The sequence below is a fragment of the Prorops nasuta genome, unplaced genomic scaffold (assembly GCF_024137725.1).
Source record: "Prorops nasuta isolate Cenicafe-Biocafe unplaced genomic scaffold, Cenicafe_Pnas_1.2 PNAS00004, whole genome shotgun sequence".
Taxonomy (NCBI): Eukaryota; Metazoa; Arthropoda; class Insecta; order Hymenoptera; family Bethylidae; genus Prorops; species Prorops nasuta.
The window spans coordinates 1,721,622-1,748,478 of NW_027116801.1; the positions used below are offsets into that span (position 1 = coordinate 1,721,622).

The following is a 26,857-nucleotide window of genomic DNA, read 5'->3' on the forward strand; positions in this document are numbered from 1 at the left end:
TAGTATAAAAGAAAAGTAAAATGTCTTATAAATATTTGTTTTAAATAGCTAAAGTAGAGGCAGTAAGAAATGTACAGATTCACATTAATGGATATAATCCTCAATTAGAGCCACTTTTAATTGATAATCGAAAAACGTAAGTAGTCCACCTTAATCAGTGGTAACGTATTTGAGGAAAGTATATTGAAGCTGCAAGACATGTTTGGAGTACAGAATCAATATCTACCACGACCGTAAATAAATTTAAATCTATTTAATTATATTAAAAAATGTTATGAGTTACATACAAAAATTCTAAATAATGAGTTAAAATATATACTTAGTGTATTAAATAAGATTTACATAAATTAATAAAATATTTTTAAGGATTCAAAATACTAGAGAGTACTTGATAATGATGAAAAAACATGTTGCGTTCTCTTGCATTTTGTATCGCTTCAGATTATGTTGTAAATGAAAACCTAGCTGAACATTTTAATTAAGAAGTTGGAGTATCAGAAGCTCGTTGTTTCTAAAATTTTCAAGTAGTTATGAAACACATTTACATTTAGAAATGTACTCTATGCTTATAAATTGAAAATCTTCCATAAAGTAGAAGTTCTCAGCTGAAATGTCTAAAACTCAAACTTAGCGCTATTTATTGGTTATAAGGGGGGTCTCAGTGATGATCATTGTTCGAGGTATAGCCTCGTGTTGAAAGCAAATATTGCTTAAATTTTTTAATATAATAGAGAGAGAAGAGTTAAAATTATAAAATCTATATGAAACAGTTAAATATATTTCAAATTGCAGACTTTTAATGTTTTGTAATAATAGCCATGAAGATTCTTGAGACATTTTTTTAATAAAATAAATAATTTTATGCAAGTCTATTTTGGTTATCACTCAGTATTAAATAAAAACCTAAAACTTTTTAAAAAAAGAGTTTAACCTTTTTTAACATAACTATAAAAACAATTATATATTTTGAAATAATGAGTTATAAAGAAAATATTGTTGCTATATGAGAAAAGTACAACCTTTTCATAAAATGTTTATTTACACCTATTTACGTCTTGCGACGAACGCATAGCATTGAGCAAAAAAAGCAGTCCAGGGTTACAGTAGTTGGTCCTGAAGTTTTATAACCAGTTGATATAGTACAAAGATCCAATAGTACCGATTTTCTTATATAATTTTCAAAAATAGCAGTTTTACATACACAGTATCCAGCTGTATCCAAATATCTTACAAGTATTGGGGGTATGGTATCATCATTATACCATAGTCTAAAAAAAATCATAAATATTAATCTTCTTGTACCTTTCAACAAATTTACATCAAGTACTACTTTTAATTTACCCAGCCTTTAAAACAGCTTTAGCAGCAAATTCAAGTAAGCTGCATAATTGTAATTTGTATTCTGAAATTGGATGAAAACTAGAAAATGAGTTTTCAGATAGGTCAAACAATTGTAACCTTAAATTTCTTATATTCCCAGGCAATTGAGATATACTATTTTTTGATATATTTAAGTATTGTAGATTTGATAAATTGCCAATACTGTGTGGTAAGTATTTCAACAAATTCTGATTTACTTTGAGATCTGTTAGATTTTTAAGTTTACCAATTTGATTTGGCAAAAATGATAACTATACAAAAAAGAAAAATCTTATTAAAAATAATTATAACAAAAAGGGATATATTTTTTTACAATATAAACACTTACTAAATTATTACTTATATCTAATAAGCGTAAATTATTAATAATTGGGCTTTGATCTAGCCAAGTCCATTTCACAGTTTTTCCAAGTTGATTGTGTGCCAAATATAATTCCTTCAAATATGGTAGGCTACCCAGCTCCTTTGGTAATGATGAAATTAGATTATCCGATAAGTTCAATATTGTTAAACTCTGCAATCTTAAAATTTGTCTGTCAAAAGATTTTCTGTTTAATCCCACCACATGTAGCTCTTTAGTAGTTTTTGGGAAACCTTCCAAGGTAGGATAATCAGAGTTTTTTTTTATCAAAATTTTTGTTTTTGGAGCAGTAGAAAACTTTTTTGGATTTAAATTTGACAAGGCCAGCACTGCTGGATCTCCTTTTTTTGATAAAACCAGTTTCAAGACATGAATGAAACTTTTCAATTGAACTGATTCGCACTGAACAATTAAATCATGAGGAGGAACAGTCAATCGTATAGTTGCTTTTCCTTCGGTTACAAATTTTGTAAAGATTTTCTCTATGTTACCATCCACCTAAGATATATGTATATACATAGATAAGATATTAATACTGAAATAAGTGTAATTATAATTATAAAAAGAAATATTATTGTCAGAAATAAAGATTAAATTAATATATACAGAAACAATGATTAATTATTAATTTTGATTAAAACTTGCTTACATTATATTTGGTGCCTTGTTTATTCGTTTGAGTTTGCAAAAGGAGATAGATTTTATCATTATTTACTGTTTGCCTTCCAATAGCCAAACAAGACCGCTGTGCCTTTTTTTTTGTAAAATTTGTCACAGGCAATGATCTATTGCTAACCTCAACATTGCAGTGAAGCTTCATTATTAAATATCATAACATAATTGAATAATTAGAGATGAAGCCGATGACGATAATTGGATGCACTCAGTCCACTCATATCACAGTTGTTGGGACTTGGGACCAGTTAGATGAATATTTCGTGAGTCTAATTCGAGTCGAGCTTTTATACTATAGTTTCCATTACATATAGGGCCGTATTCAAACTCGAGCTCAACTCAAGAGTTTTAATGCTACAGTTTACGTTACATATACTGTAGTATTTTAGCCTATTTCGAGTTCGAGTGGAGTAAGAGTGACGTCTATGAATACGGGCAATACTGTGCATGTGCGCGCGCATAGCGGTTTTCGATATTCAATTAATCTCGAATGAACTCGAAGTACGTTAGCGCGGTTTATCGGAAAAATTCGATCAAGATTTTAAAAAATTATTTATTTAGTTAATAGCATTCCTTTTTCAATTTAATAAGCCAGAAATTGAATTCTGTATTAAAATTGTTTTGTGCAGTCTATCTTATTGAACTCTACTGAATATCTTTATTTAACTGTAGAGTCTATAATACTCTATAAATTGAAGATGTCAGATGAGGTTGCAGAAGATCTTATAAAACAAATAACCCAAGCAGAAATAAAACTTAGACAAAAAACGCAGGGTATTATAGAGACGAGAAGTAAGTGTAATTTTGGAGGTTACTCAATTTCCTGCTATGTACTGTATATATTTTTAACAAATATGTTAATGTATTTTTTGTTATTTTTAGCTGAATGTACCGAAATGTTAGTGAGATTTATGAAAATTTATGATCCAAGTGTGCTAAAGATGTTAGTGGACTTGGAAACTATGACAGTTATTGTTAATAATGATGAAAATCCGAATAGGGAAATGTAGTTAACTAAAATAATAACATTTGATTTTATATGTTAATAATTGAAATATAGATATCTATAGTTAGAATAGAAATACAATTTCCCTTTTTTTTATTTCCATGTTAATTAGTATCAATTTATGGAAGTGGAAAAAGATTCTTTGGCTATCAGAGATACAATTAATTCAATTAGTTAAATATTTATTATACTGGCATTATAGGACTAACACATAGAATATGTATATTAATTGTTTTAACATAACTATAGATATAATATATGGTACATCATAATTATTGGTAAGACTGTTATAAATACAGTGACTCCTTATTTAAAGAAAGTACAGTTTCAAAAATCTGATAACATAATCCCTACAGTTATTTGTAGATTCATATATATTTTATTTTGGAATAGAGAATTTAATTTGCATATTTTGATATTGTTTTTTCTTTTCTTATCTTATGTATTTTTGTTTATTTTCAAAATGTTAAATTGTTCATTTTATTAATAAGAGCTCTGATATTTCATCAAAGTAATGTGAAACATTGGTAATGCTTGGCAAGAAGAGAAATGTACTGTTTAAAATTAAATAAGTAGAAAGTTTATGATATTATATATTTTCTTTCATAACCATTTAACATTTTTTCATTTTTGTTAATAACTTGATTTTTCAGAATTTTATTTAACCTTGGTTCATTGGTAACAAAAATTTAATGTATCTTTTTAATAATTTTACAGGTTTTCTATTGGGTACTTCCAAGAAAGAAAACATCATAATTTGTTTTATTTATTTGTGTATTGTCTTGATGAGGGAAGGAGCTAAGCAAAGAGAAATTTTGGTATATCATTATTTTTTCAGAACATCAATAAGATTACTTAAGTACACACAACCATCGAACATCATATATTAAATTTGATAAAACCTTTCATTTTACTTTCAGTAATATTAAGTTTTTTAGGTCACGGTCAAATTGTCAATGTTTTATGGAACATCGTACCATGGGTCAAGCTAAATCTTATGAATATCTCATCAGTAATAAAATATATCGCTGAGGAGCTCAACTAATTTATAACTGCAGTCTGCACAATTGGAATGAAAGCTCACAGTCGTAACCAGAGTACAAGTCCATTTAAAGTTCCATCAAAAATGTTAACAATTTACCTTGTTATTCCCACAAGACAGATATAATATAATATATATAATATAAAGGGTCCACCGGATTAATAGCCTGGAAAACTGAAAGCACAAAAACAAGATGGCAGAGACTAATCACATCATTCATTGACAATAAATATTGAATAATGAACAAGTAATTGGCTGACTCTCTCCTGACACTCCTATTGCTTCTCCTTTAATAAAAACATAAATAATAAGCAGGTTTTATTTATTTATCAAAGGGGTGGTGTAACAGGAGAATGACAGAAAGACAGCCAGCTACTTTTTCATCTTTATATCTATTGTTGCAACTAATGATATGCTTATATCACTATACTTAGCCTTCCTATCTCGTTTTTAACACTTTCAGTCACTGAGACGATTTATCAGGCGAGCTCTGTATAGATTCATTTATTTATTTAGTTTATTTAGTCAACTAAACTCAGGTACTTGGTAAATCAGCTAAAAGCAAAATTTATCAAAATATTACTCAGGCAACTTTTTCTTCGTTAATCATATTTGTTCAGAGATTAAAGATAGTTATATGAAGATATCATCTCGCATTATTATAATATAAATATATTTTCGTGCGTAAATCTATCGCATTATAATATAATATATTAATTGTGTATAACATTTTGTATCATCAAACTAATTATGGACGTCGAAGATTCATTTGAATCATTTAACTTACATTCAGTTATTCTTAGGTCTGGTTACACCTACAACTTTAGTTAATTTTACCTACAGTTAAAAAGGTGTCTCTTTATTGTGTTAAAAATGAAGAAGCAGCTTTTAATTAATTATTAACTCACAATTAAAACATGTCTGTCCTGTATTTTAAAAAAGAGAAACAATCTCAGTTAATTAAAACTTAAAAATATGCAGTTCCCCTTTATTTTGGAAGAGAAGTAGACTTATGTTTGACTGTGAGTTAAATTGATTGATTGAACCAAAGGCTGGTGGTGCAATCAGACCATAATCCTTGACAAAGAAATGTACGTAGCTAAAATATCGTTTAAAATATACAAATACTGGAAGGAATAAAAATATTTCAACGTTCGTTGAATTTCATGACGAAATAAGGATCTTAAATATAGAAGTTCTAGCAGAGCAATTCACACAAACGAGAGTCATTATCTCACTATAATTAGGTCCCATAAAACATTCATTCTTACATTAATAATTATTTGACCAAACGCTTAATAGCACTTATCATTGAGGATACAACTTTAATTACAATTATAAAAAAAAGATTAAAAACGAGAAGAATAATTGTCCAACGTTTAAAAGTTTAGTCGATGAAGAGAAAATAACGAGTACATAGTGAGAAGGTGAATAAAATTTGTTTAGAAAGAAAAGGAGTAATTGAAGTAGTTAATGACTCGGTTTGCGTAATCGTCATTGAGATATTATTAGCAAAAAAGAGTTGTTTTCTTCGAATTCAAGGTCATTCTGGTAAATATATATATACTTTCTTCCGGTGGTCCTTGAGCAGATTAGGTTACTGCGCTTCTAGTTAAAGCTAAATTTCCTCATTGTCGCTGCATGCTGACGTCATCTGACCTGGAAGAGGCCCAGCAACGCAAGTGTATAATACGTTTTCAAACAGTAAATATCGTCACACTCTAGCATATCATTTTGGGCCAATCATATCATCTCCCTTCTCCCTATAGTCCCTATAAATGATCCACTGCAAATTCTCGCCAAATGTCCATTTAAAAATAAACAGATAAGTATAGTTATAAAATCTTAAATTAAGTAATCGTCTGATTGCGTCGTCATTCGATATTGGCGAAATCAGTTGGTTTTTTTTCTCGAACTGAAGCCCATTACAGTGAATATATAATATACTTTCTTGCAGTGTCATTGAGCAGGAGAGGGTCACCACCTTTCTATCGAAAGCTCTTATCGATCGTTGGATCTGTCCAAGGATGCGAAAATGTCGTCGTTGTCATTGATGACGTCATCGGGTTTGGAAGAAACCAAATACCGCAAGTAGTACGGTTTTAAACAGGACGGCCTCCCATCGTCGGATCGTTGGCAATCGACAGTTGACGATTCCATCCACATAAGTATCGCCACACTCTCGCACATACTCCTGGGCCAAAGTTCATCTTCCTCTTCTCTACCAGTTGTACCGCAAATCCTCGCAGAATTTGTCAAATAATTGTTCATACACATCCTCTCCAATCTCCCCGATGACTGCAAAATTATTAATTAATAATAAAATAAATACTTTCTTCCATTTTCTTTATTTTATTTTTTTCTCATAAAATAAATTGTCTCTTTAAACATAAAAATTGTTTTCTCTTCCATTATAATTGACTTTTATTTTACTTTTTTCATATTTTAAAGTACTATATATATTTCAAGGGGAGTCTTATAACAAAATATTACTCCTGACACAATTTCTTTTTTTAACAGCAGTTTTTCTCACTAGTCAATAAAATAATCGGACATTTAACGTTCATCTTGTACTCACGCAAGATTTGCACAATAACCCCAGAATGCAAAGTTGCTCGAGCTTTGGAAATCGTGCGTTCTCCCTCAACAAATTATTCTGATTTCTGCAGTGATGAACGATGGCCTTGAACTCTGGACAGCTCCCGTCTTCTTTGTCTGTGAGAAAAATACATACCATATGTGTTTATTTTTTAAATAATAATAATAAATTTGAAAAAAAAAACTGTTTAATTTATCGGTTAATTTTGATTTATCTTTGCGAGAATAAAAAGCTTACCCTCGTCATCGTAGATTCTATTGAGATTTCGCTTGTCGCTGCCAGCAGAGGTCTTGCGATCATTATGAGTAGAGTTTTGTTTCAATTGGGAGTAAAATTGTTCGAGTGCCCGATCGGAGTTGGTTAGACTGATTCCGTCGAAAATTTTTTGAGCGTTCTCCAATTTAGTCGCGGAACCCTCCGAGTCTCCCCTAGCACCCCAGCCCCTCCTGCCACCTTCCTTGCCCTCATTATTCTTCCAAGCCTCCTCCATCATTCTCTCTTCAGCCTCCTTCAATTTCAAATCCAAAACGCTCGTCCTATCTTTCCTCCCCTCGCCCCCTAGGTCTATCGGTTTTAAGTTTCCGGCCATCGTCTGTCGATTCAAACCAAATTTTCCATCAAAAAATTTCTTCGAATATTACACAAGTTCACGAACAAATTTTCCCACACACACACATATATATATATAATTATTTTTTTCATTAACTTCTATATCCTTGTTTTGTGCAAAAGTCCTTCATTTTTTAGAAACTGTTCCTTAATTATAAAACTTTACTCAAATATTCACTCAACAATCACCATTTATATATTTAAATAAACGATTAATAATATCGTTAATTTCATTTCTGAAATTAACAGATTTTTTGAAAATAGCAAAACTGTTTAAATACTTAAAAGTTGTTGTTAATACTATAGTTGATATTAATTTTTATTTACGTCATAATATCTTTGCACCAGCCATTCCTCGTCCTGTGCTCGACTTCCGGGTTTCGCCAAGAAGGCAGATTTTTTCTTCCTGCGATCGATGCCGAAATACTGCGACCAATCGACGCTCTTCTTTTTCATCTCGATCGGTTTATTTTTGGCTTTAGAGATCTTCTCTACGTTCTCCTTGTGGACTTCCGGTTTCGGAGCGGCAGGTTTCTCCAATTTCGTGCCACTAACAGCGTGATGCTCGATTCGATTACCCTCTTGATGATCCGACCGATTGTGCTCGTGCGCGTGACTATGATTTTCGCTCTTCTGAGAACCGAAAATGGCGCCTAAATCCTGAGCTACCTGGAAAAAAATGAATTTCACCTCTTTATGAATTTATTTAATTTTTTAAACATACTTGTGAGCAGAACATTCATTTTCATTCTGAAAATTTAAAAAGTTGCACGTATAGATAATATTGAATTTAAATTTAGTGAAGAAGCAAATGAATTTCCACTATTTTTACAGTATCGTCGTTGAATTGAAAAATTTCTACAAGCTTCTTTTACAGTTATGATAATAATGATAAAGAAAACCAATACAGCTTTTTTCCTCCTATAATATTTTCCCAATTACATAATACTCCATCCAGTTCTGAATCCATTAGATCGATATTCTGCTTTAACAATTATATAACTCGTCAAATACGAACAATATCAAACAATTGCATAAGAGTTTTAGTTGCAATTTGCAACATCTAAAAACTGCTTTTCGTTTCTGCATAAATAATATCGCACAACTACTATATATATAGTGTCTCATCAGAATATTTTTATTTATAAAAAATTAGTAACAAAATGGAGGTAGGATTAGTGCAGTTTCAGGTTGAAAAATAACTAACTACCTTGGCATCCGTCGTTTGACCTTTCACCAGCACAAGTTTCGGGCTCCTCTTGGCAATTGAGAAACGTTTGGGCAAAGCACGATAATTCCTGTAATCGTAGCCAAGAGGATACCTGCCATTGACGTTTCTACGCTCAGCCGGCAACGAATACAAGATGCTCTGGTCCCGATCGGAAAAATCACTCTCCTCATCATCCCTCGGCTGACCTCGGTTGGAACGATACTTGCTCAATAATTCATCCAACGTTATGGGCTCCTCGTTCCTAAAATCCCGTTTAGCATTTATTCGCAAAAACTCCTTCCATCGTAAGGGGAAAATAATATTTAAAAAATGAAATAACAAAATGGACGTATATCGAAAAAGCTAAAAATTGTTTCATCAAGTTCAACGAGACGATTGAGCTGAACCTGAAGAAAGTTGCCAAGTAGAAAAGTGCACGTTTCGAAATGATGGACTGTGTGTCGTACCCGAACAATTTGTTCCTCTGACCCGATCTGTACCGATCGTAGAGTACTTGTCGAACGTCCGAATAGTCGTCTTCGTCATGATCGTTGTCGCTGATGTCTGTCCGTCCGTAAGGCGAGCCATGCTGCAGCTCCTCCAGGAATAATTTTGCCAGCTTCTTATTGTCTTCCGAATTGGACCTATCAGACTGCAAGCTCCTCTTGTGACCAGACATTCTTTCCCGCTCGCGGAATACCGATGGAGCCGATTCTGCCTCCTTGAAAACCACATATTTTTTATAAGTAGAATATTTATCGATTTGGTTTTTACTCGAGAAATTAAATTGTAGACTCGATGACTCACCTGTTCACCAGCGTACTTCAGGTAATCGAGAACCGCGTTCTCCAACAGCTTGCTCCTCAGATGCTGATAGTCATCGGCTGCGTTATCCTTTTGGCTGGCGGCGTCTGAACGATTGAATTTTTGAGAAAAAAATTGTTATATTAGGAGAAACGAGATGATCAACGAAATAATTTATGGATAGATGATAGGTGAAGAAATTCTTTAAAGCATACCTTCGCAAATATGAGAAAACGTTTATCGCTGTATTTAATATTTAAACGGTAATATTGAAAAAAAACGTTGTAAGATGCAGTTTTTTATATTGAGTGTTGCATACGCCTGTTTGAATTAAGAGAAAAAGCTACATTTTTTAATATTTTGAATCGTTTTCCGACAAAGGATAAGAATATTCCATTTTCTATGGAGCCTGATGTAATATATTTGTACAAATATCGAAGAAAAATTAAGTTTGTTAATTTGTTCTTTTATTGATTATATATATAGTTTTTCGTTTATTCTATTGAAACCATGTGAAATTGAATAGACGTTTGTCAAAGATTAAGGTGAAAATAGTGAATTGGTGATATACCTTCTGAGAGAAACTCAATAATCGGTTCCTCATCATCGAATTTTCTGTCCGCATCCGGTCCATGATATCTGAAAGATCGTAGATCGCTGTAATAGTCCTGTGAATTTCCATCCAAGGACCTTTGTTTCCTGGTGACCGCGTTCAAAGCGCTCCTGAGGGATTCCTCGTTGTCCTGTTGTCCTTCTATTCCCGAAGTAATCGCTAAGCCAACGGCCAAACACACCAGCAGAAATTCCTTCACCGCCATATTGTCCTAATTCAATCAAAACACAATCTTTAAAGCAATAAATTAATTTTGGAGCGTCAAATTCTAATCTTTGAACTTTGTTAAATTTTACACTTTCCCATTCTTTTTTTATTGTTTATTTCTATTTATTGCATTGATTTTTTGTCAATCTTTTTTATTATTTCAAAGAAAATATAATTCTATTCTTATTTTTATTATAGTATATATATATATATATATATATATATATGTTTTTTTAAAATTCTTATTTTACTTAATATACCCATAGAAAAGAAAAAAAATATTTTCCAATTGAAAATATCGTGTTTTGGAGTGTTTTCGTGCAAAGGATTGATAGATCGAAGAGTAAATAAATTTTCCATTAACGAAATTTAATTACAATTAAATTCACGTATATATATTATAGGAGGAATAAAAGGCATCGAGTATAGGCGAGAAAGTCACGACAATTCGGAACACTAGTATACACATGTTTATTTTTCCAAGCCTCCTTGTACACAAAACTCGAACGCCTCGTGCTCGGAGGTGGTAGCCTAACTTTTGAAATATATTACATACAAGAGTTATACCCAGAAAAATACAAATAGGAGCTATCTCAATCGGCTGCTTCTATAATATATGCCATAAGTAAAAATTAATCAAATTCATTATGATATCATAAAACCGATTTATGCAGATCATCAATATTTCTCATGATCTCAAATTCGATTTTTATAACTATGCAATTATTTATCATCTTAATTTTATACTTGAGAAAAATGAATTTCTTTAAGAATTCCTTTACTTAATTTTATTCCATGAGAATATTGATCCAGAAGCACATTTTCCCCTTTCATTCTTTGCCTTACCAATACGAGCAAACGCCCCTATACATTCAAAACTATTCCAACACCTACCTCAGTTCTCAGTCTTTATTAAATCTAGGGGAATGCCAATTATATATTCAATCAATTTTATCTTTATTACTCCAAAAGTAATTATAAATAGGCAAACAATATTACAGTTACCCACCCTTGATTATTTTCTATTCAAAAATTGGAAGATTAATGATTTATTGTAATATGCTATCGAGACAATTAATATTTGTGAACATTTAAATTTCGACATACTAATAAGCAAAGCTTAAATTTTTTGAAAAATAAATCAAACAAAAATTTTGAAATATATTGATGTAAATTAGGGATTAACTCGATAAAACTATTGTTACATGTTTAACAATTTTTTTACCAATTGGAAGGATTTTTATTGCTTATTTTATTCGTAGTATTAAATTATTCCGTAAATTTTTCATAAATTATTTGTGTGCTCATTAATAGGAAAAGATTTGTTCAGAGCGTTCACCTTTAACTGTTAAAGATAAACTTTTGCAGACATATTATGACCCGCATGTCTCTGCATGGTTATAATAAGCCGGTACTACCATCACTACTGTTTAAACAGTGTATATGTGTGGAGCCTGTACAATACATATACACACGTGTATATTCCTTACGACATAAAGATATTCGTGATTCTCAATGTTTTCTCAACCGCTCTTCAAATAAAATCTTGCCCTTGAAATTCAAATTGACTTAAAAAATACTCTCCTTATACCCTTTTCAGCTCAAATTTACATCATGATTCTATTATTTTAAATTAAAATTTTACTGCTACTATTCTCATCTGATTCATTTTCTAATAAGCACGTAATATTATTTTTTGTATTCTATATTCTTCTTTAGAACATGAAGAGATAGAGAATCATATAAGTTGTTTTAAAAAAAAAGAAAAATTAAATAATAGCATGTTTTTATAAGGTTATTATTGGTAAGTATATTGTATTTTAATTAGAATTTTTATTATTGACTTTATAACACCAATAAACAAAAAAGACGATTTAAAACATTTATATATTCATATATACACACACATTATTTACCCTTGGTTTAGCCCAGAACGTAGTCTCAAAAATTCATTCATCTTCATAAATTTAAAAGATAGAAAATTTTCCATACGATCTTTCTGAAAATACTTTCCATTGAAATAAAGAAAATTCTATGCAAGAGTTTATTCTCTTCTTACGATTAAAAAGAATAATTAATTATTGCATCCACGTTTTAGGGAAAATTCAGTGAAAAAAAAACACATACAGCTAACCATTCCCCACCGATGACGAATTGGTAGAAAGAAAGTGAAAAAATCGAGTGACTTACCTCAATATTTCATCGATCGTCGGAAAAAAACCGATCAACGATGTGCAATAATCGAACGAGTTGAAAAATCAGCAATATTTCACGCTTTTCAGTCCGGCTTTTTTTACTTTCTCGTAGGAGAGCGGTGACGATGTTATGGGGGGGGGGGGGTTAGGATGGACTATTGAGAAAGAGAGAGAGAGAGAGAGTCGGAAATGTGGCAGAAGAATTTTTCACCGACGGTCAATCCGACTGATTGCCGCCACGACGAGTTCGGCTTTTATATAGACGCCACTTTGGATCGATAGATTCGCGCATGGAACCCTGAAATCAACGAGAACAGCAACAAGTAAGCGCAACGCGACAGGAAACCACACGACACAACGCGACACGACACACCCCGTCTCACGTAAAACACCGGGAAATGGAAAATACTAAAGTGGAGGAAAAAAAATTCTTACCCCAACCAGACTTTTCCATTCTTATCCCTTGGAGAATCGATGACTGATCGAACTTGGGGATTGATCCTATCTTGAAAATAAAGGGGGGGATTAAAAGGTGATTTATACTGTCAAGGAGTTTGGAAGGGAAAATGTTGGAGAATCAAAAATAAACATTTTCCTACATCAATTTTATTTATCTTGTATTTGGAAAAATGAATTTAACTGGATGTAAGGGGGGGGGGAGGGTATGGTATTTTATTTGCTCGCTGCTATGTGTATCAACGTTTGTTCGAGAAAGAAAATTATTTCTAGAATTGGCAAAAATTGCCAGTGAAATATTTTCTTTCCAGGTTTACCCTCGTTTCTCTTTTCTCTGTCTCTCTATTTCTCCTTTTCTTTTATATCCACCCACACTGCAGCAGTGCTATACACAATGATGTTCTAGACACAACTTTCTCATTAAGGTTAAACCGAATCGTTCGGGTTCCTCACTAACTTTTGTTATATCCCGTTGGAATTATTCTCGGTTGAAATAAGAAATATTATAATTATTGCGTTTTGTCTTTCCTCGAATTAAAGAAAAATATAGGTACGCTTTTGTGGTGCACTTAAATAAAAGTAGATTTTCATAGGATTTTTTTTTAAATTTTAGTTTACTTTTTATTTTTATTTTTATACATAAGCTTTTTACATGCGAAATTTTCGATAGCTTCGTGTTTGCTTTGGCTGAATATGGGTCTTGTACAACATGGATAAAAATATTTAATTAAATCCTCCTGTGGAAATACAGCTTTGCATTAAACTTGTAAGACCAGAGTTTTCACGAAGCATATGATATTTTATTGCGTGTCATATTTTCCTTTACAACGAAGCAACTTGTATTAAATAAAAAATCTGACAGAAAGTAACAATAAAATATGAATTGAGAAAAAAGGATGAGATGACAATAGACAGAAATATTTCCAAGTGGATATAGGTAGATTTATTATGCTATGCATGTAGAAGAGGATAATGTTATTTGATGCGTTGCTTTAATTGGATCATCGATATACAACTTGATAAAAAAAATTCTTATAATTATAATGACCCATTTTAAGATGCAATCGGTCCAAATTAGAATAAAATTTCTCTAATCGAACGGAACCCTGTAACTTTTGGAATAAAACAATCCTTTAGCATCTCTCATTTTCTACAATCATTAAATAAATTTGCTGATTTTCTACCTTCGGGTAGAACGTTTAACGAGCGCTGTAATATTGTTATTTAAATTATTTCCATTCTCTGCATTGCATAATTTGCTTTGTTGGTCAAAATTCGACCATCCCCCCCCCCCCTCAATTTATATATGAATTGATATAAGATCGATCCTACTTCCAATTATAATCTGGCTTTATATCGGGATGAGCGTTCCATGAAATATTCGAGAGCGGAATAGGAATGGGACGAATGGTATTTCGTAGATGAAATTTTTTTGAAATCAAGATCGAGGTCGTACTGAATGCGCAATTACGTGACTAAATCTTGTCGAAAATTGACGCTGCATATTTTCAAAGATAACAAGATTTTCCAAGGATTGAAATAGAGTCACTGAGAAATATTCTGAAAGCAGCTGATATGGCTTATCCGTGGCTTACGATAACGGTCGATTCATCGTTGATAAGAGTCGGCTGGTAGGGCCGCAGAAACATGTCGAAAGACAGCTCGTCAAATGGAAGTCCCATAAATCACGAAGAAAATTCTCGAGGTTCTCCCAAAAAAGGTAATTAATCACGAGAAATAATCAATTTTCCATTAAAACTACCAATACAGCTTTCGGTAATTACGATAATTAACGAAATGATCTTATCGATATACATATATCAGTTTCAATTCTATCTATAATCTTCTAGAATCTCGTATAAGAAAAAAAGGGGAAATAAAATTGTGTTTATAGAAATAAATAAAATTGCACAAAATTATAAAAGATAATTATATAAGAGAATTTCTGTTGGAAAATTTTTATCAGAGTAATTCATTTTTTTAGTTTGTTTGAATTTGAAAAATTATCACGAGGGGTGTAACGAATTCTTTACCAATGAAACAACTCTGTCAGCGACGAATCGAGCGAAAAAAAAATATAGTACTGGCATAATGACGTAAGACAGTCGATATATGGGTGTTTATATATACTATATATAGATATATGCATAGAAATCGATATAGTAAAACGCGAAAGTGTATATATACAATGTTTCTCGAGGGTGGAGTTTAAATACTGCAGAAAGTGGTGCAGGTGCATCGAACGAACATTGAATGGAACTCGATAAAATTTTATTCGCTCCCTTATTCTCAGCACGTGGAGTAATTTCCTTTCGATTGATCGTATCTCTCCTCTCGCAGTACACGAGTTTATTCACAGTTTCTGTCTTATTTGATTATCCTTGAAAGATTGTGATTTTTTAGGATACTGGGAGAGTATTTCGCAAAAGGTTGAGATCCAAGAGATTCGGGCCAAAAGGGAGCCTCGAGAAAATCAAGAAATTCAGGGAAGCAGAAGAGAGGCTTTCGCGATGAATTCGGAAGAACGGGTGATAAGGGACGGAAAGATGTACGAGGAAGCTGAAGATACGAAGAGACCTTGGCAGACAGAAGTCATTGAGACAAATAAGGAAAATGTGAAAATTCTAGAATCAAGAGTGCAGCACGAGGATTATCGTGGTGAACATAAAAACATAGGAGTGACACCGAGGCAAGATCAAGATGTTGAGGAATCAAGTGTAATTCGTGAGACAGGAAAGACTGAGGAGGATCGAGAGAATGAAGAAATTCAGGAAAGCAGAAAAAAAGCTTCAACTGTGAATTTGGAAGAACGGATGAGAAAGAACACAAATATGTTTGAGGAAGCTGAAGATACGAAGAGGCCTCGGGAGACAAAAGTCATTGAAACCAATCAGGAAAATGTGGAAATTCTAGAACCAAGAGTGCAGCAGGAGAATTATCGTGGTGAACATAAAAAAACAGGAATGACACCAAGACAAAATCACGATATCAAGGACTCAAGAATAATCCATGAGACAGGAGAGACCGAGGAAGATCGAGAGATTCGGGAGATTATGAGCAATGAGAAGTTTCGGGAAACGATGATAATCATCGGACAAATCGAAGAAGATCCGCGTGTTCGTGGGACTTGGGAGGATCTGGATGTTCAGGAACCAGTGGAGATTCGGGGAAGTCTGGAAATTCAGGGGATGAGGGAGGATTGGTGGGAGCAGGAATTTCAGCAGGGATCAAGAGTTGCTGAAGAAAGTGCGGTGGATATTCAGGAGTTTAGGGAAATCGATGAAACTCCGGCTCGTATAGACTCCATCGAATTGGAGAGCAACAGGAACTCTTTGGTCATATCGGTTCAGCCTGACAGCTTAAATCGTAAGTATCCTTTGTTCCAGATCCTCTCTTTGCAATTTTCGATGCACAAACACTACATAGTCTTGACGGATAATTCGGACAAAAGTTGCATTGCAGATGACTATCGGCTCGAAAACAGGTCGCTTCCTATTGGCAATTTGCACTGGACTGCCACTTTGGGATCGAATATAAGCGCGTTATCCGGTACGCGACTTTTGGCCAATGTCGAACAACTGGAAATTCAACAAATCGTCGACTTGAGTTCTTGTGAGTGTACCGCTGCTGCGGAAAATCATTCAGTGTGTCTCGATTTAAATTCGCAGTTTCTAACGTTGTTGCTTTTGTCTGGGTTTGAAAAATTTTAATGGGTCAATTTTATATCATTTTGTAGGGAAATTGAATTTGATTTTATTCTTATAGTTTTAAAGTTATGGTTTTGTGGATTTATATAGGTATTAGTACACGTTAGAAATTACCTCTTTATAAATTTAAATGATAAGAGGGATCGTAGAAAACAGTGTCATTTTGAAGCTTCTCTCATTGTCTGTATACAATGACACATTTTAGCTAAAACTGGTAAAATCATCAGCTTTATTCGTACAGTTGCATGGACATTGAATTAATGAAGAAACAGTTTGAAAATGGTGCCTCGCTTACGATATTTTGTATTATTGCAAATTTCATAAAGAGATGCTCTGAATGTATGAAGGAATGCAGATATGACCTTGAGATTCGGATAAAATTTGGTAGCACATTTCGAAATAAAATTCAACTGATTTGCCACTTTTTACCCAAAGTTGGACGAAATTGGAAATTTTAATTGGGACACACTGTATAGTATTGATATCGTGCTAAAAATTTTAGACTTCTTTCTTTTAAACAGTACTGAGCAAATCTGAGAATGGTAAACAATACAGGGTTAAGGTACCCGGATCGGAGACAATATTTTTGGCAATGGAGGATCGTTCAGAGACGAAAACTGGTTGCATTAATTATATCGATTACTTTAAATTAAATATAACAGACCAATCGGGCCAAACTGCTTTTGCAGTCCATAAAAATGCCACTGTCAAGTATTCTCCTACCACGTTACACGTAAATCTTTGTCAATTATATGGAATTTCACTCAAAAGCCAATGCACAGTTTTTTTAAGAACTGATCAAATTTTTAGAGAATCGGTGTGATAAGCAGGGATAGCGTTGGTACTGTCGAGCAAAATTTTTCTATCCTAAATCCAAGTTTTACCGTGTACGACCAATTGAGAAGAGAAGTAGCCTATATATACGGTGTATCCAGTTTCTGCATCAGTCAGGATTCACATTTCAAGGTATTTTATAGCACTTTTATTCAGTCTCTGAATAAGCAGATTTTTCTTACTTCTTAGCCACGTACCTATATAACTCTTAACAAATTAATTCTGTGTAGAAAATTTATCTTTATTATTGTTTGCAAATTTTGCACTTTTCGCGGAAAAACTTCTTTCGAGTGTGTTGCATAAAATATAATTATTTTAGCAAAAAGTAGAAATGGAATAAAAGCAGATCTACTAACTTTGTTGCACGATTCGTAATCTCGTTAAATTACAACTTTTTCTACTGTTGAACGCTTGTAGCATTTTTTTACGTTATTAATTTCTTCATTTCTAAATAAATATTTATTCATTGTTTATAATGCTTCCTAATTTTTTTTATAATTTACAGCGTACATGAAGAATTGTTTAGTTGTAAATAAACAACTTGGTATAATACTGTTTTACTTAAATATTATTTTATAATATTAATAATATTTTTGTAACATTTTTAGGTCTTATCGCCCGATGGCTCTCATCAAATTGCCTCCATAATGCACCAATACAATATTAACTTGCACGACTACACTGTATTGCTTACGTTTCCAGTGGATACAAATGTACAAGTGAAAAGTCTTTTACTCGGGGCATCATTCTTAATGGTAGCATTATAAAATGTTTTCACAATTTTTTTAACATTTAAACATTTTTTACTTATTTATTTTTTTGTTACAGGAATATTTATATTTTGATCGAATACGGCAAAAAACTGGATATTGAAACTAAATTATTAGTATACTATTATGACATTACAAATCTGTACAATAAATGTGCAAACCATTTTTTATTAAACATGTTGGTTAAAACACTGTTTATCTTTTATTTAGTGTTTAACGGGACCCTTGACAAATTTTAGGTTTAAAATTTGGGACAACAATATTGTGTTATTTGAAGATCGATTTTCAAGTCATTAAACCTTTTCGGTGACCTCATGAAATGATCTATCTAGTAAAGCAATAATATTTTCAAAAACAATTTTTATTTTTCTTTTCCTTTTTTTTATTATAATATTTTTTTATTATCTTAATAAATAGAACGGTTTACTACGTCACTAAAATTGTACAATGACTTGAAAATCGATTGTCGATTAACGCCGTGCCAATGACTCGCATTCTTGCCCTGTAATGTCGGTATAAAAAAGTCATATGTATGTATAGGAAAACGTACTCCCAAAAATGCTAAATGTTACCGATAGATAACGCAGTTAGTATGCATATGCATTACTACACATTCTCACTTCACTGTTTTTGTGTTAGTACTTTACTAGCGTATACACGTGGAGACATAACGGGGTACATACAACAAAATTGGGAATGCACATAAATAACGTGATTAATATAAGATTTCATCAAAATTTGAATAAGAAACTTTTTAAGACTATAAAAGAGCTAGATACCTTATAATTATCTTTGTCTAATCTTAAAAAATACCTTGAAGGTCATAAAGGACGTAATGATTTTATAAAATATAATTAAGGTTAATATACAGTTTTGAAAAGCGCTAAGAGAATGTGGAATAAAGTTGATAGATGGCTTCATTTGAAAAACTCAGGTTGACTCATGTGATCTTCAAAGTACTTTTTAAGTTCATTCAGTCATAAGGTAGTTCTTTTAATGTTATACTCAGTGTTGCTAACTTATTGTAATTTTTAAAGCTTAGAGCAATATATTTATTATAAAACAGGATAGTATTGTATTTAACAAATAAATCAGGTAAAAGAAAAGAATATCAGTTTAAAAAATGCAGTTATTTAATGCATTTCTTTACAACTAACGTTTCTTTAATAAAAAGAAACTGTCCCAAAAGATTTGTGACTTCAAAATAATCTTTACTCCGAACACGTTAATTAAGCTCCAAGACGAATAATATCTTATTTTCCTTCAAAAATAATTTATAATATTTTCACGCATAATAATTTACATAATATTATTGTTCTCGGTTTTACATTTAACATTACACACAATTGAAATATTTTTTCCATTCTAATAATTTTTGAGCTTTCACATAAAACTGATGAAGTTATTCTTCTGTTTAGTTATTCTTCAAACAGCAAAAGATCTCATATAAAACTCTGATAAAGCTATCAGACATTATAAACTCTTACACCTTTTCCAAATTTAACTCCTAGATTTCAATTGATTACAATTTTACAATCAGCAAACGAAAGAATCGAACATAATGTGAAATAAAGTCCAATACAACGTTACTTGGCCCTCGTTAAGCGGCTATTTGCTTGTAACTGCTCAGTGTACGCTTACTAAAACTGGTGAGAATAGTTGCGCTTCTGAATTAATCTCAATGCACACACTGTAAATAAAACACATTATTTGCTATCAAAGTTAGTTCACGCTACTGGCGTACACATTTCAGGCAACTTCACATGTGCACAGTATCGTTGATAGCGCTGTAGCGCAATGTAAATACTCCATGAACGCGTGCCCTGTATCATGTGGACCTGAAAACAGTTAGGGGTGAGAGGAATACAAATTATATGTACATATATGGAGCTAGAGTTGCAATGTTTTGCAAATTTACGTCCGCCTGCAAAGGGGTACAGTTTTTCCACATATTACTGAATGTCTTAGTAAATTGGTTTGGTGAAGCTTGATAATAAACGTAATAAAATGTATTAGAGTTTGCAATTTTTTCCAAGTGAGTAAATCTTATCAGGCGCTATGCTGTTGAATGCTTAGGAGGAGTAGTAGAGTCCAAATTTTCCGGACATCCTAATTCTTACACATGCGTTTTGGCATTTTCGATTGCTCTTGCTGAATTTAAGTACTTGCTGCTAATTGGATATCAGAATTCTAATATCCAATCAACAATGAGTATTTAAATCCAACAGGCAAATCAAAATGTGAGAAAGCTTAGTGTGACAAAAGCTTAATTAATTTTTCAACTGTTTTCATTATTACGTATACCAGCCGCGGAGACACCACTATACATTTTAATTAATAGTGTTTCTTAACTGAATTATTTTTCAGAAATTCCAGGAAAGTTTAATTGGTGCTCAATAATTTATTGTTAATGGATCTTTTTTCTCTAATAGGACTTTTGTCCTTTATCTTTTTTATGAGTTATATGATCCTTCCATGGTTTCTGGACTGTGATATACAACTGGCATTCAAAGAAAAATTTGGAAAGCCAATTTGTAAGTTTCTTATTAACAATTAATAGTTTTGGTACTTTTTTAAGACAGAACATAATAACAATCAGATATGGTTCAAATTATTTATAACTCTGTTTTTACTACATAGCATCATTAAGAGGCAAAGTAATTTGGATAACTGGAGCATCTAGTGGTATCGGTGAAGAATTAGCATATGTTTTGGCTGAGGTTGGATGTAAACTAATATTATCATCCAGAAGGAAAGGCTTATTAGAAGCAGTAAAAAGAAAGTGTTTGGAAGGTATTGTTCTAAGCCTACAAACTACCATGTTTGTATATTATTGAAGTTTTTAGTACACTACTTATTTTCACAGGAAATAAATATTTAAATGATAATGACATTGAAGTACTGGCTCTAGATATGTTTGACTTTGAATCCCATGAAGGAGCATTTAGACATGTTATTTCCAAATTTAAGAAAGTATGAATATAATATTTTAACAGTAATGATATATAAAAGACATATATAAAATATATCTAAACATTTATTATATTTTAGCTGGATATTTTAGTGAATAATGCAGGAAGAAGTCAAAGAGCCGAATGGGAAAAAATTGATATAAAAGTAGATAGAGAAATGTTTGATTTAAATGTATTTTCTGCCATTTCACTAAGTAGACTAGCTGTAAATTATTTTCAATTGGTTGATAAAGGACATATAGTAATAACATCCAGCTTTGCAGGAAAAGCTGGTGTTCCATTTTCTGCAACATATAATGGAACTAAACATGCACTTCATGTATGCTGCCTCAAGACATAACTTATAATTTAAATAATTTCAATAAATTAAAACTACATTAAAGTTTTTTCTACAGGGATATTTTGAAGGTTTGTGGATAGAAAAGCTAACAAAAAACATTGATGTCACCTTACTTTGTCCAGGACCAATACAAACCAATTTCTTACAAGAATCCTTTACAGAAATAGCTGGTCAGGTCTGTAAAATTTTAAAAAGTAGAACAACTTAAATTATGAGAATTCTTTGAATATGTGTAAAAATTGATAAATTAATTATTTAGAAATATGGAAAGAACACTGACAATTCAAAGTTAAAAATGTCAGCAGAGCGCTGTGCACACCTTATGGGAGTCGCAATAGCTAATAAACTCATGGAAGCTTGGATCAGTAAATCTCTACCACTATTTTTACTTTATCTCTCACAGTATTATCCAAATGTTAATATTCAGTAAGTGTTTTATAACAGAAAAACATAAATTACTTCTTATGCTTATCAAAATATTATTTTAGATTTTTCAAAATATTAGGACCTCGATTTCTGGCTCGTATTCGTGATGAATAAGTTCAAGAAGATTGTAAGTTATAATGAGATTAAATAAAAAATAGATATTTTTTGATAATTATTTTTTAAAGCATTTTATATACAATATTTTGATATCCTACTTGTAAACATTTATATTTAACAAAATTAAAGTTTCAATTGCATTTTAAGAGTTTGTTTTATTAATGAGATCCTTAGCTCTTTTTCCTCTTAAAATAGCTTCTTTGAAAAGCCAACAATATAGCTTTATAGAACAGTATGAATCGTCATTACCAGGTACAGGATAAGTTACAAGTTTTGGTTCACAATTTGTATCTACAATACCAATAGTGGGAATATTCATTTTTGCTGCATGAGTAACAGCTAAGTGTTGATTAATCGTTCCATCCATAGTATTAATGAAAATAATAAGATCTGGTAACCTTGTAATGCACTTAAATTCTTGTACAGAATTAACAAGAGTACCTTCCTTCCAAGTTCTTGTATGAGAATATTCACCACATTCAATAGCAGTCTTATCAATTAAATAAGTAATCCTAGGATTTTTTCCTATAAAAAGAATTACTCCCTCTCTAAAGGCAATATGAGCAGCAAAATTTAATGCATCTCTTAGCATTTCAACAGTTTTATCAAGATTGATAATTAAGTGGCCTAATCTAGATCCAAATATGAAAGGCTTCATATTTTGATTAACAGAACCTTCTTTATGCCCAAAATGTACCCTGGCATTGTAAAGATCTTTTACTGTGAAAAGATTATGAATTTGAAAAAAGTCTGGATGTTTCAAAGGATCCACCAATAGTGTTGGTTGATCTGTAATATAGGATTAAACATAAATAGTATATTATTTAAGGTAACAAATAATTGATTAAATTTTACCTTCACTTAATTCTTTAATATGTGATTGTGTGGAGAAGTTATATAGTTGTAAAAAATTAAAAGTACATGGACGTACTGGCTTATCCCATAGTACTGTTAAATAAAATCAGTAGCTAATTAACTTAACACTAAAAGGATTATTGAAAATATCGGTTATACTTACTTTTTGTTAGTGTATTTCGTAATATAATAGTTGCCATTGTTGAAAAATAAATATTTCAGATATTAAAAATAATTCTAACCAAAAATTATCCGAGGGTCTTTACTTGTATACACATACAAACAGGGAAATGTCGCGTGGGTCGGTGGGTGGTTCAATTAACTTCACTCTATATTTTAAGATAAAAATTAAACATAGAGTACAAAATACTTGGAGCGAGCATAAGCATAAGTCCTACTTTGGGCAAGGGGGGTACTAGGAGAAGGGTGAGGGGAAGGAAGCAGGCCGCCATCTTAGTACCTGTAGAAATGTAGCTATATATAGTACTATATATATGTCATATTCTGAATCCTGAATACCGTGAACGGCGTGAACAGGCGTGAACCAAGATAAAAATTAATAACACTGTGAGTGTCGAGTGAATGTAGAGGATATTTTAAAGGTTAAGCAAAACTAGTATACCCGATGGTATTATCAAATTTACTAAATTATATACATTATCATCTGATAAAGTATGTATAACTCATTAAACCGCTTAAAATGTATAAGATAAAAATTAATAGTTTATTTACTAATTCTTTAATTCAGGTCAAACTTGTATTAAAACACAACAAGTACTTTGTTGAGTTTCCCTATCTAGAAGTACTTCAAAGGTTGTTAAAAGACTCTAGCTGTTATTTAAGAATGCAAATTAAGGAAGATTATAGATGAAACAAAGGGATGATGTTGTTATATTCACTAATAATAAACGTAAAAATTTTCAAGTAAGTACATTGTAAAAAAAATTGGTTTAATTAAAACCAAGCTATATATAAGGCATCATTTCATGGTTTACAGTTTGGTGTCAAACTAATGCTACATGCTCCAACAGTTTTCCTGGAAAAATGCAAACACTGGAAGGTACTATGGAAGTTACAGAGGAATTAGTTACAGTTCCAGAGGATATTATTACTTTTTATAATAAAATAGATAAAGAAGATGAGGATGAAGAAAAAGATGCGGAAATCAAGACTGTTAGTTTTGAAGTAAATCAAGTGAAAATTACAGTAACAAAGAAGAGAGATGTATAGAATTGGAGCATTCTTTACTGGCAGAGTATGATTTTCGAAATGATATTGCTAATCTTGACATTAATATTGATTTAAAACAATCAGCAGTTTGAAGACCTTACCAAGAGTAAGTTTGAGAAAGATGTGTGACAAAAATCGAGGAAATTCTGGTGTAATAATTAATGTTACCATGTGGTGCTGGAAAAAGTATAGTAAGAGTCACACAGCTTGGTGTACAATAAAATAAAGAGCTTTGGTTTTGTGCAACTTCGAAGTATTGGTTGAACAATGGAAACAGCAATTTGAAATGTGGTCAACTGCTAATAACTTGATGATATGTCGGTTTACTAGCGAAGCAAAAGATAAGCCAATGGGCTGTGGCATCTTAGTTACAACATATTCCACGATCACGCATACACAAAAACGTTCTTTCGAGGCTGAACAAACAATAAAGTGGTTGCAGGAACAAGAATGAAGAATTATAGTCTTGGATGAAGTGCATACGATTTTTTGAAAAATGTTCCATTGAGTACTAACAATTGTCCAGTCCTATTATAAATTAGGTTTAACGGCTACATTATTAAGAAAAGATGATAAAATTGTGGATCTTAGCTTTCTAATTGGATCTAAGCTATATAAACCCAAATGGTTGGAATTATGAAAATGAAGGTTTATTGCAGGGGTACAGTGTGCAGAAGTTTGGTGCCCTATGACACCCAAATAATATAGAGAGTATCTGAATAATTAAAAGGTGAGCTAAAAGCTATTGCTCTACGTAATAAATCCAAATAAATTTCGTTGCTGCCAATATTTGATACAAAATCATGAAAGAAGGGGAGATAAAATAATGGTTTTTTCTATTAATGTCTTTGCCATAAAGCATTATGCAATAAAAATGAATAAGTTATATTTATGATCCTACTAGTCAAAGTGAAAGAATATAAATTTTACAGAATTTTAAATTTAATACTAAATTTAATATTATATTTGTAAGTAAAGTAACAGATACATCTTTTGATTTGCCAGAAACCAATGTTCTTATACAAATATCATCGCATGGTGGATCCTGAAGACAAGAAGCACAGCATTTGGAAAGAATTTTGCGAGCTAAGAAAGGTTGGCGCTTTGTTGGTAAAATAAGTTTGAAAATTAAAAAATACTTACTTTTGTTTTATTTTATTGAAGCAGTTGCTGAATAATACATTGCATTCTTTTATACATTGGTATCGTAAGATACTATGGAAATGAATTATTCTCAAAACCGTCAACGATTTTTAGTGAATCAGAGTTACGCCTATAAAGTCATCACAAAACTAGGTGGAATGGATAAGATATTGTTTTTTATTAAGAAGTTTTCAAAATAGTATTGCCCGGAAAAAAGTGTTTTTAATTGTAATGAATTTTTAGGAGCCAGATTTGATATATAAGATTAGAGGGGAATAAGGTCATTTACTACAGCAAGTATTATCACTAAGTGACAAAGACGCCGATGAAGAATGAATTCCTGGAGAATGGCTTAGATCGGTATAATAAATAAAACAATAATATTTATTTCAATATACAATATTTACTTCATATGTTACATTACGGTTTATGCATTTTAGATCATACGAGAAGCTGGTAATGTGATATCAATTTCCAGAGCTGATGATGCCGTTTATTATGAATATAAAAAATCAGCTAACTCCTCAACAGCAAACAAGCATCCACTTTTTAAAAAATTCATAGCATAATTTCTACAGTAACGCAAAAGCTTGTTAATAATTTCTACCGAGGTAAAGTTTAGATTCGAGAGTAATACATTCATAGATAGAAATACACTACTGGCATTATAATATTTTGTTATTTTCCGATATTCTTTTGTAAGTTATGAAAATCCCAATATTAAAAACAAAACTTTGTGTGATTACTTCTTGTTTCATTGAAAAAGGATTATAAATTCAAGTATTTCCTCCATTTATACCAACACAGTAACGTTAAGGTAATGGATAATTCTGGTAGTGTAGATGATATATAATGCATTCATGCCACCAACACTTTCTAATGATAAATTTCTTTATTCTTGACGGACATTTTTCGTAATATACAGTATGCACTCAGTATGTGTATATAATACAGCTTCACACTTTTACTTTATTGTTACTGTGTTGATGTTCAAATAACATGGAGGTACAAAGTACCTGGAGAGAGCAATTTCATAAATATTTTTTTATTTATTCTGTATGTAACTCTTAAATTCGATCATACTTTTGTATTAATTTTTATAAGCTTCTTGTGCTAATTTGAATGTGCAATATTTTCAACAACGTAATTTTATATAAATTATTATTTATTTTTTAATTTATTTTAAGTATTTTATTTTAAATATATATATATATTTATACCTTAATAGATTTATATATATTAGCGGTAACAGCCCGTTATAGATTACTCCAAATTTTAATGAGTCCAATGGACAGGTTGCACCAGC

General features: G+C 31.6%; 5 protein-coding genes, 1 long non-coding RNA gene and 1 pseudogene across 8 annotated transcripts; 4 read left to right on the forward strand and 3 right to left on the reverse strand.

Moving 5' to 3' along the window:
* Positions 1 to 238: 238 nt before the first annotated feature.
* Positions 239 to 2,703, reverse strand: LOC136772490 (leucine-rich repeat protein 1-like). The gene is made up of 4 exons (XM_066725508.1): positions 2,391 to 2,703; positions 1,709 to 2,239; positions 1,342 to 1,631; positions 239 to 1,268 (listed from the first exon to the last, which is right to left on the reverse strand). The coding sequence occupies exons 1-4, from the start codon at positions 2,559 to 2,561 to the stop codon at positions 1,049 to 1,051; spliced, it is 1,212 nt and encodes a 403-aa protein (XP_066581605.1). The 5' UTR covers positions 2,562 to 2,703; the 3' UTR covers positions 239 to 1,048.
* A 300-nt stretch (positions 2,704 to 3,003) lies between these two features.
* LOC136772907 (uncharacterized) lies at positions 3,004 to 3,832 on the forward strand. Its single transcript, XR_010822522.1, has 2 exons — positions 3,004 to 3,208; positions 3,299 to 3,832. It is a non-coding gene; the product is annotated as an uncharacterized lncRNA (long non-coding RNA).
* LOC136772905 (uncharacterized) lies at positions 3,797 to 12,891 on the reverse strand. The gene is made up of 9 exons (XM_066726160.1): positions 12,697 to 12,891; positions 10,258 to 10,510; positions 9,690 to 9,793; positions 9,350 to 9,603; positions 8,883 to 9,144; positions 8,000 to 8,341; positions 7,301 to 7,655; positions 7,043 to 7,179; positions 3,797 to 6,762 (listed from the first exon to the last, which is right to left on the reverse strand). Exons 2-9 carry the CDS (start codon positions 10,502 to 10,504, stop codon positions 6,466 to 6,468), a joined length of 1,998 nt encoding a protein of 665 aa, XP_066582257.1. The 5' UTR covers positions 10,505 to 10,510; positions 12,697 to 12,891; the 3' UTR covers positions 3,797 to 6,465.
* A 1,733-nt stretch (positions 12,892 to 14,624) lies between these two features.
* LOC136772813 (cilia- and flagella-associated protein 251-like) lies at positions 14,625 to 18,658 on the forward strand. The gene is made up of 7 exons (XM_066725965.1): positions 14,625 to 14,877; positions 15,561 to 16,523; positions 16,620 to 16,769; positions 17,386 to 17,597; positions 17,675 to 17,830; positions 18,307 to 18,453; positions 18,527 to 18,658. Exons 1-7 carry the CDS (start codon positions 14,805 to 14,807, stop codon positions 18,569 to 18,571), a joined length of 1,746 nt encoding a protein of 581 aa, XP_066582062.1. The 5' UTR covers positions 14,625 to 14,804; the 3' UTR covers positions 18,572 to 18,658.
* A 1,621-nt stretch (positions 18,659 to 20,279) lies between these two features.
* On the forward strand, positions 20,280 to 22,467 carry LOC136772814 (dehydrogenase/reductase SDR family member 7). 2 transcript variants are annotated; one of them, XM_066725967.1, is made up of 8 exons: positions 20,280 to 20,402; positions 20,836 to 21,002; positions 21,109 to 21,261; positions 21,335 to 21,441; positions 21,520 to 21,759; positions 21,836 to 21,955; positions 22,040 to 22,206; positions 22,269 to 22,467. In XM_066725967.1, exons 2-8 carry the CDS (start codon positions 20,879 to 20,881, stop codon positions 22,318 to 22,320), a joined length of 963 nt encoding a protein of 320 aa, XP_066582064.1. In that variant the 5' UTR covers positions 20,280 to 20,402; positions 20,836 to 20,878; the 3' UTR covers positions 22,321 to 22,467. The 2 variants fall into 2 exon arrangements, with proteins under 2 accessions (XP_066582064.1, XP_066582063.1); XM_066725966.1 differs by having other exon boundaries at positions 20,364 to 20,503.
* On the reverse strand, positions 21,833 to 23,585 carry mRpS2 (mitochondrial ribosomal protein S2). Of its 2 annotated transcripts, XM_066725969.1 has the most exons (4): positions 23,342 to 23,585; positions 23,179 to 23,271; positions 22,765 to 23,112; positions 21,833 to 21,957 (listed from the first exon to the last, which is right to left on the reverse strand). In XM_066725969.1, exons 1-4 carry the CDS (start codon positions 23,376 to 23,378, stop codon positions 21,923 to 21,925), a joined length of 513 nt encoding a protein of 170 aa, XP_066582066.1. In that variant the 5' UTR covers positions 23,379 to 23,585; the 3' UTR covers positions 21,833 to 21,922. The 2 variants fall into 2 exon arrangements, with proteins under 2 accessions (XP_066582066.1, XP_066582065.1); XM_066725968.1 differs by lacking the exon at positions 21,833 to 21,957 and having other exon boundaries at positions 22,339 to 23,112.
* On the forward strand, positions 23,469 to 26,646 carry LOC136772716 (general transcription and DNA repair factor IIH helicase/translocase subunit XPB-like; annotated as a pseudogene).
* The last annotated feature ends 211 nt before the right edge of the window (positions 26,647 to 26,857 follow it).

What these genes read in the sequence shown, in the direction of transcription:
- LOC136772905 (XM_066726160.1), bottom strand. Translation starts at nt 10,504, where the DNA reads ATGGCGGTGAAGGAATTTCTGCTGGTGTGTTTGGCCGTTGGCTTAGCG. An exon ending in CAGAGGAACAAATTGTTCGG is followed by an intron (nt 9,145 to 9,349) that starts GTACGACACACA and finishes ACGGGATTTTAG; the next exon opens with GAACGAGGAGCCCATAACGT. An exon ending in TAGAATCTACGATGACGAGG is followed by an intron (nt 7,180 to 7,300) that starts GTAAGCTTTTTA and finishes TTTTTCTCACAG; the next exon opens with ACAAAGAAGACGGGAGCTGT.
- LOC136772814 (XM_066725967.1), top strand. Translation starts at nt 20,879, where the DNA reads ATGGATCTTTTTTCTCTAATAGGACTTTTGTCCTTTATCTTTTTTATG. An exon ending in AAAAAGAAAGTGTTTGGAAG is followed by an intron (nt 21,262 to 21,334) that starts GTATTGTTCTAA and finishes TTATTTTCACAG; the next exon opens with GAAATAAATATTTAAATGAT. An exon ending in TTATTTCCAAATTTAAGAAA is followed by an intron (nt 21,442 to 21,519) that starts GTATGAATATAA and finishes ATTATATTTTAG; the next exon opens with CTGGATATTTTAGTGAATAA.
- LOC136772813 (XM_066725965.1), top strand. Translation starts at nt 14,805, where the DNA reads ATGTCGAAAGACAGCTCGTCAAATGGAAGTCCCATAAATCACGAAGAA. An exon ending in ATTCTCCTACCACGTTACAC is followed by an intron (nt 17,598 to 17,674) that starts GTAAATCTTTGT and finishes TCAAATTTTTAG; the next exon opens with AGAATCGGTGTGATAAGCAG. An exon ending in TCGGGGCATCATTCTTAATG is followed by an intron (nt 18,454 to 18,526) that starts GTAGCATTATAA and finishes TTTTTGTTACAG; the next exon opens with GAATATTTATATTTTGATCG.
- mRpS2 (XM_066725968.1), bottom strand. Translation starts at nt 23,378, where the DNA reads ATGGCAACTATTATATTACGAAATACACTAACAAAAA. An exon ending in ACGAAATACACTAACAAAAA is followed by an intron (nt 23,272 to 23,341) that starts GTAAGTATAACC and finishes TTTATTTAACAG; the next exon opens with TACTATGGGATAAGCCAGTA. An exon ending in TATTAAAGAATTAAGTGAAG is followed by an intron (nt 23,113 to 23,178) that starts GTAAAATTTAAT and finishes CCTATATTACAG; the next exon opens with ATCAACCAACACTATTGGTG.
- LOC136772490 (XM_066725508.1), bottom strand. Translation starts at nt 2,561, where the DNA reads ATGAAGCTTCACTGCAATGTTGAGGTTAGCAATAGATCATTGCCTGTG. An exon ending in AACAAGGCACCAAATATAAT is followed by an intron (nt 2,240 to 2,390) that starts GTAAGCAAGTTT and finishes CATATATCTTAG; the next exon opens with GTGGATGGTAACATAGAGAA. An exon ending in AAAGCTGTTTTAAAGGCTGG is followed by an intron (nt 1,269 to 1,341) that starts GTAAATTAAAAG and finishes GATTTTTTTTAG; the next exon opens with ACTATGGTATAATGATGATA.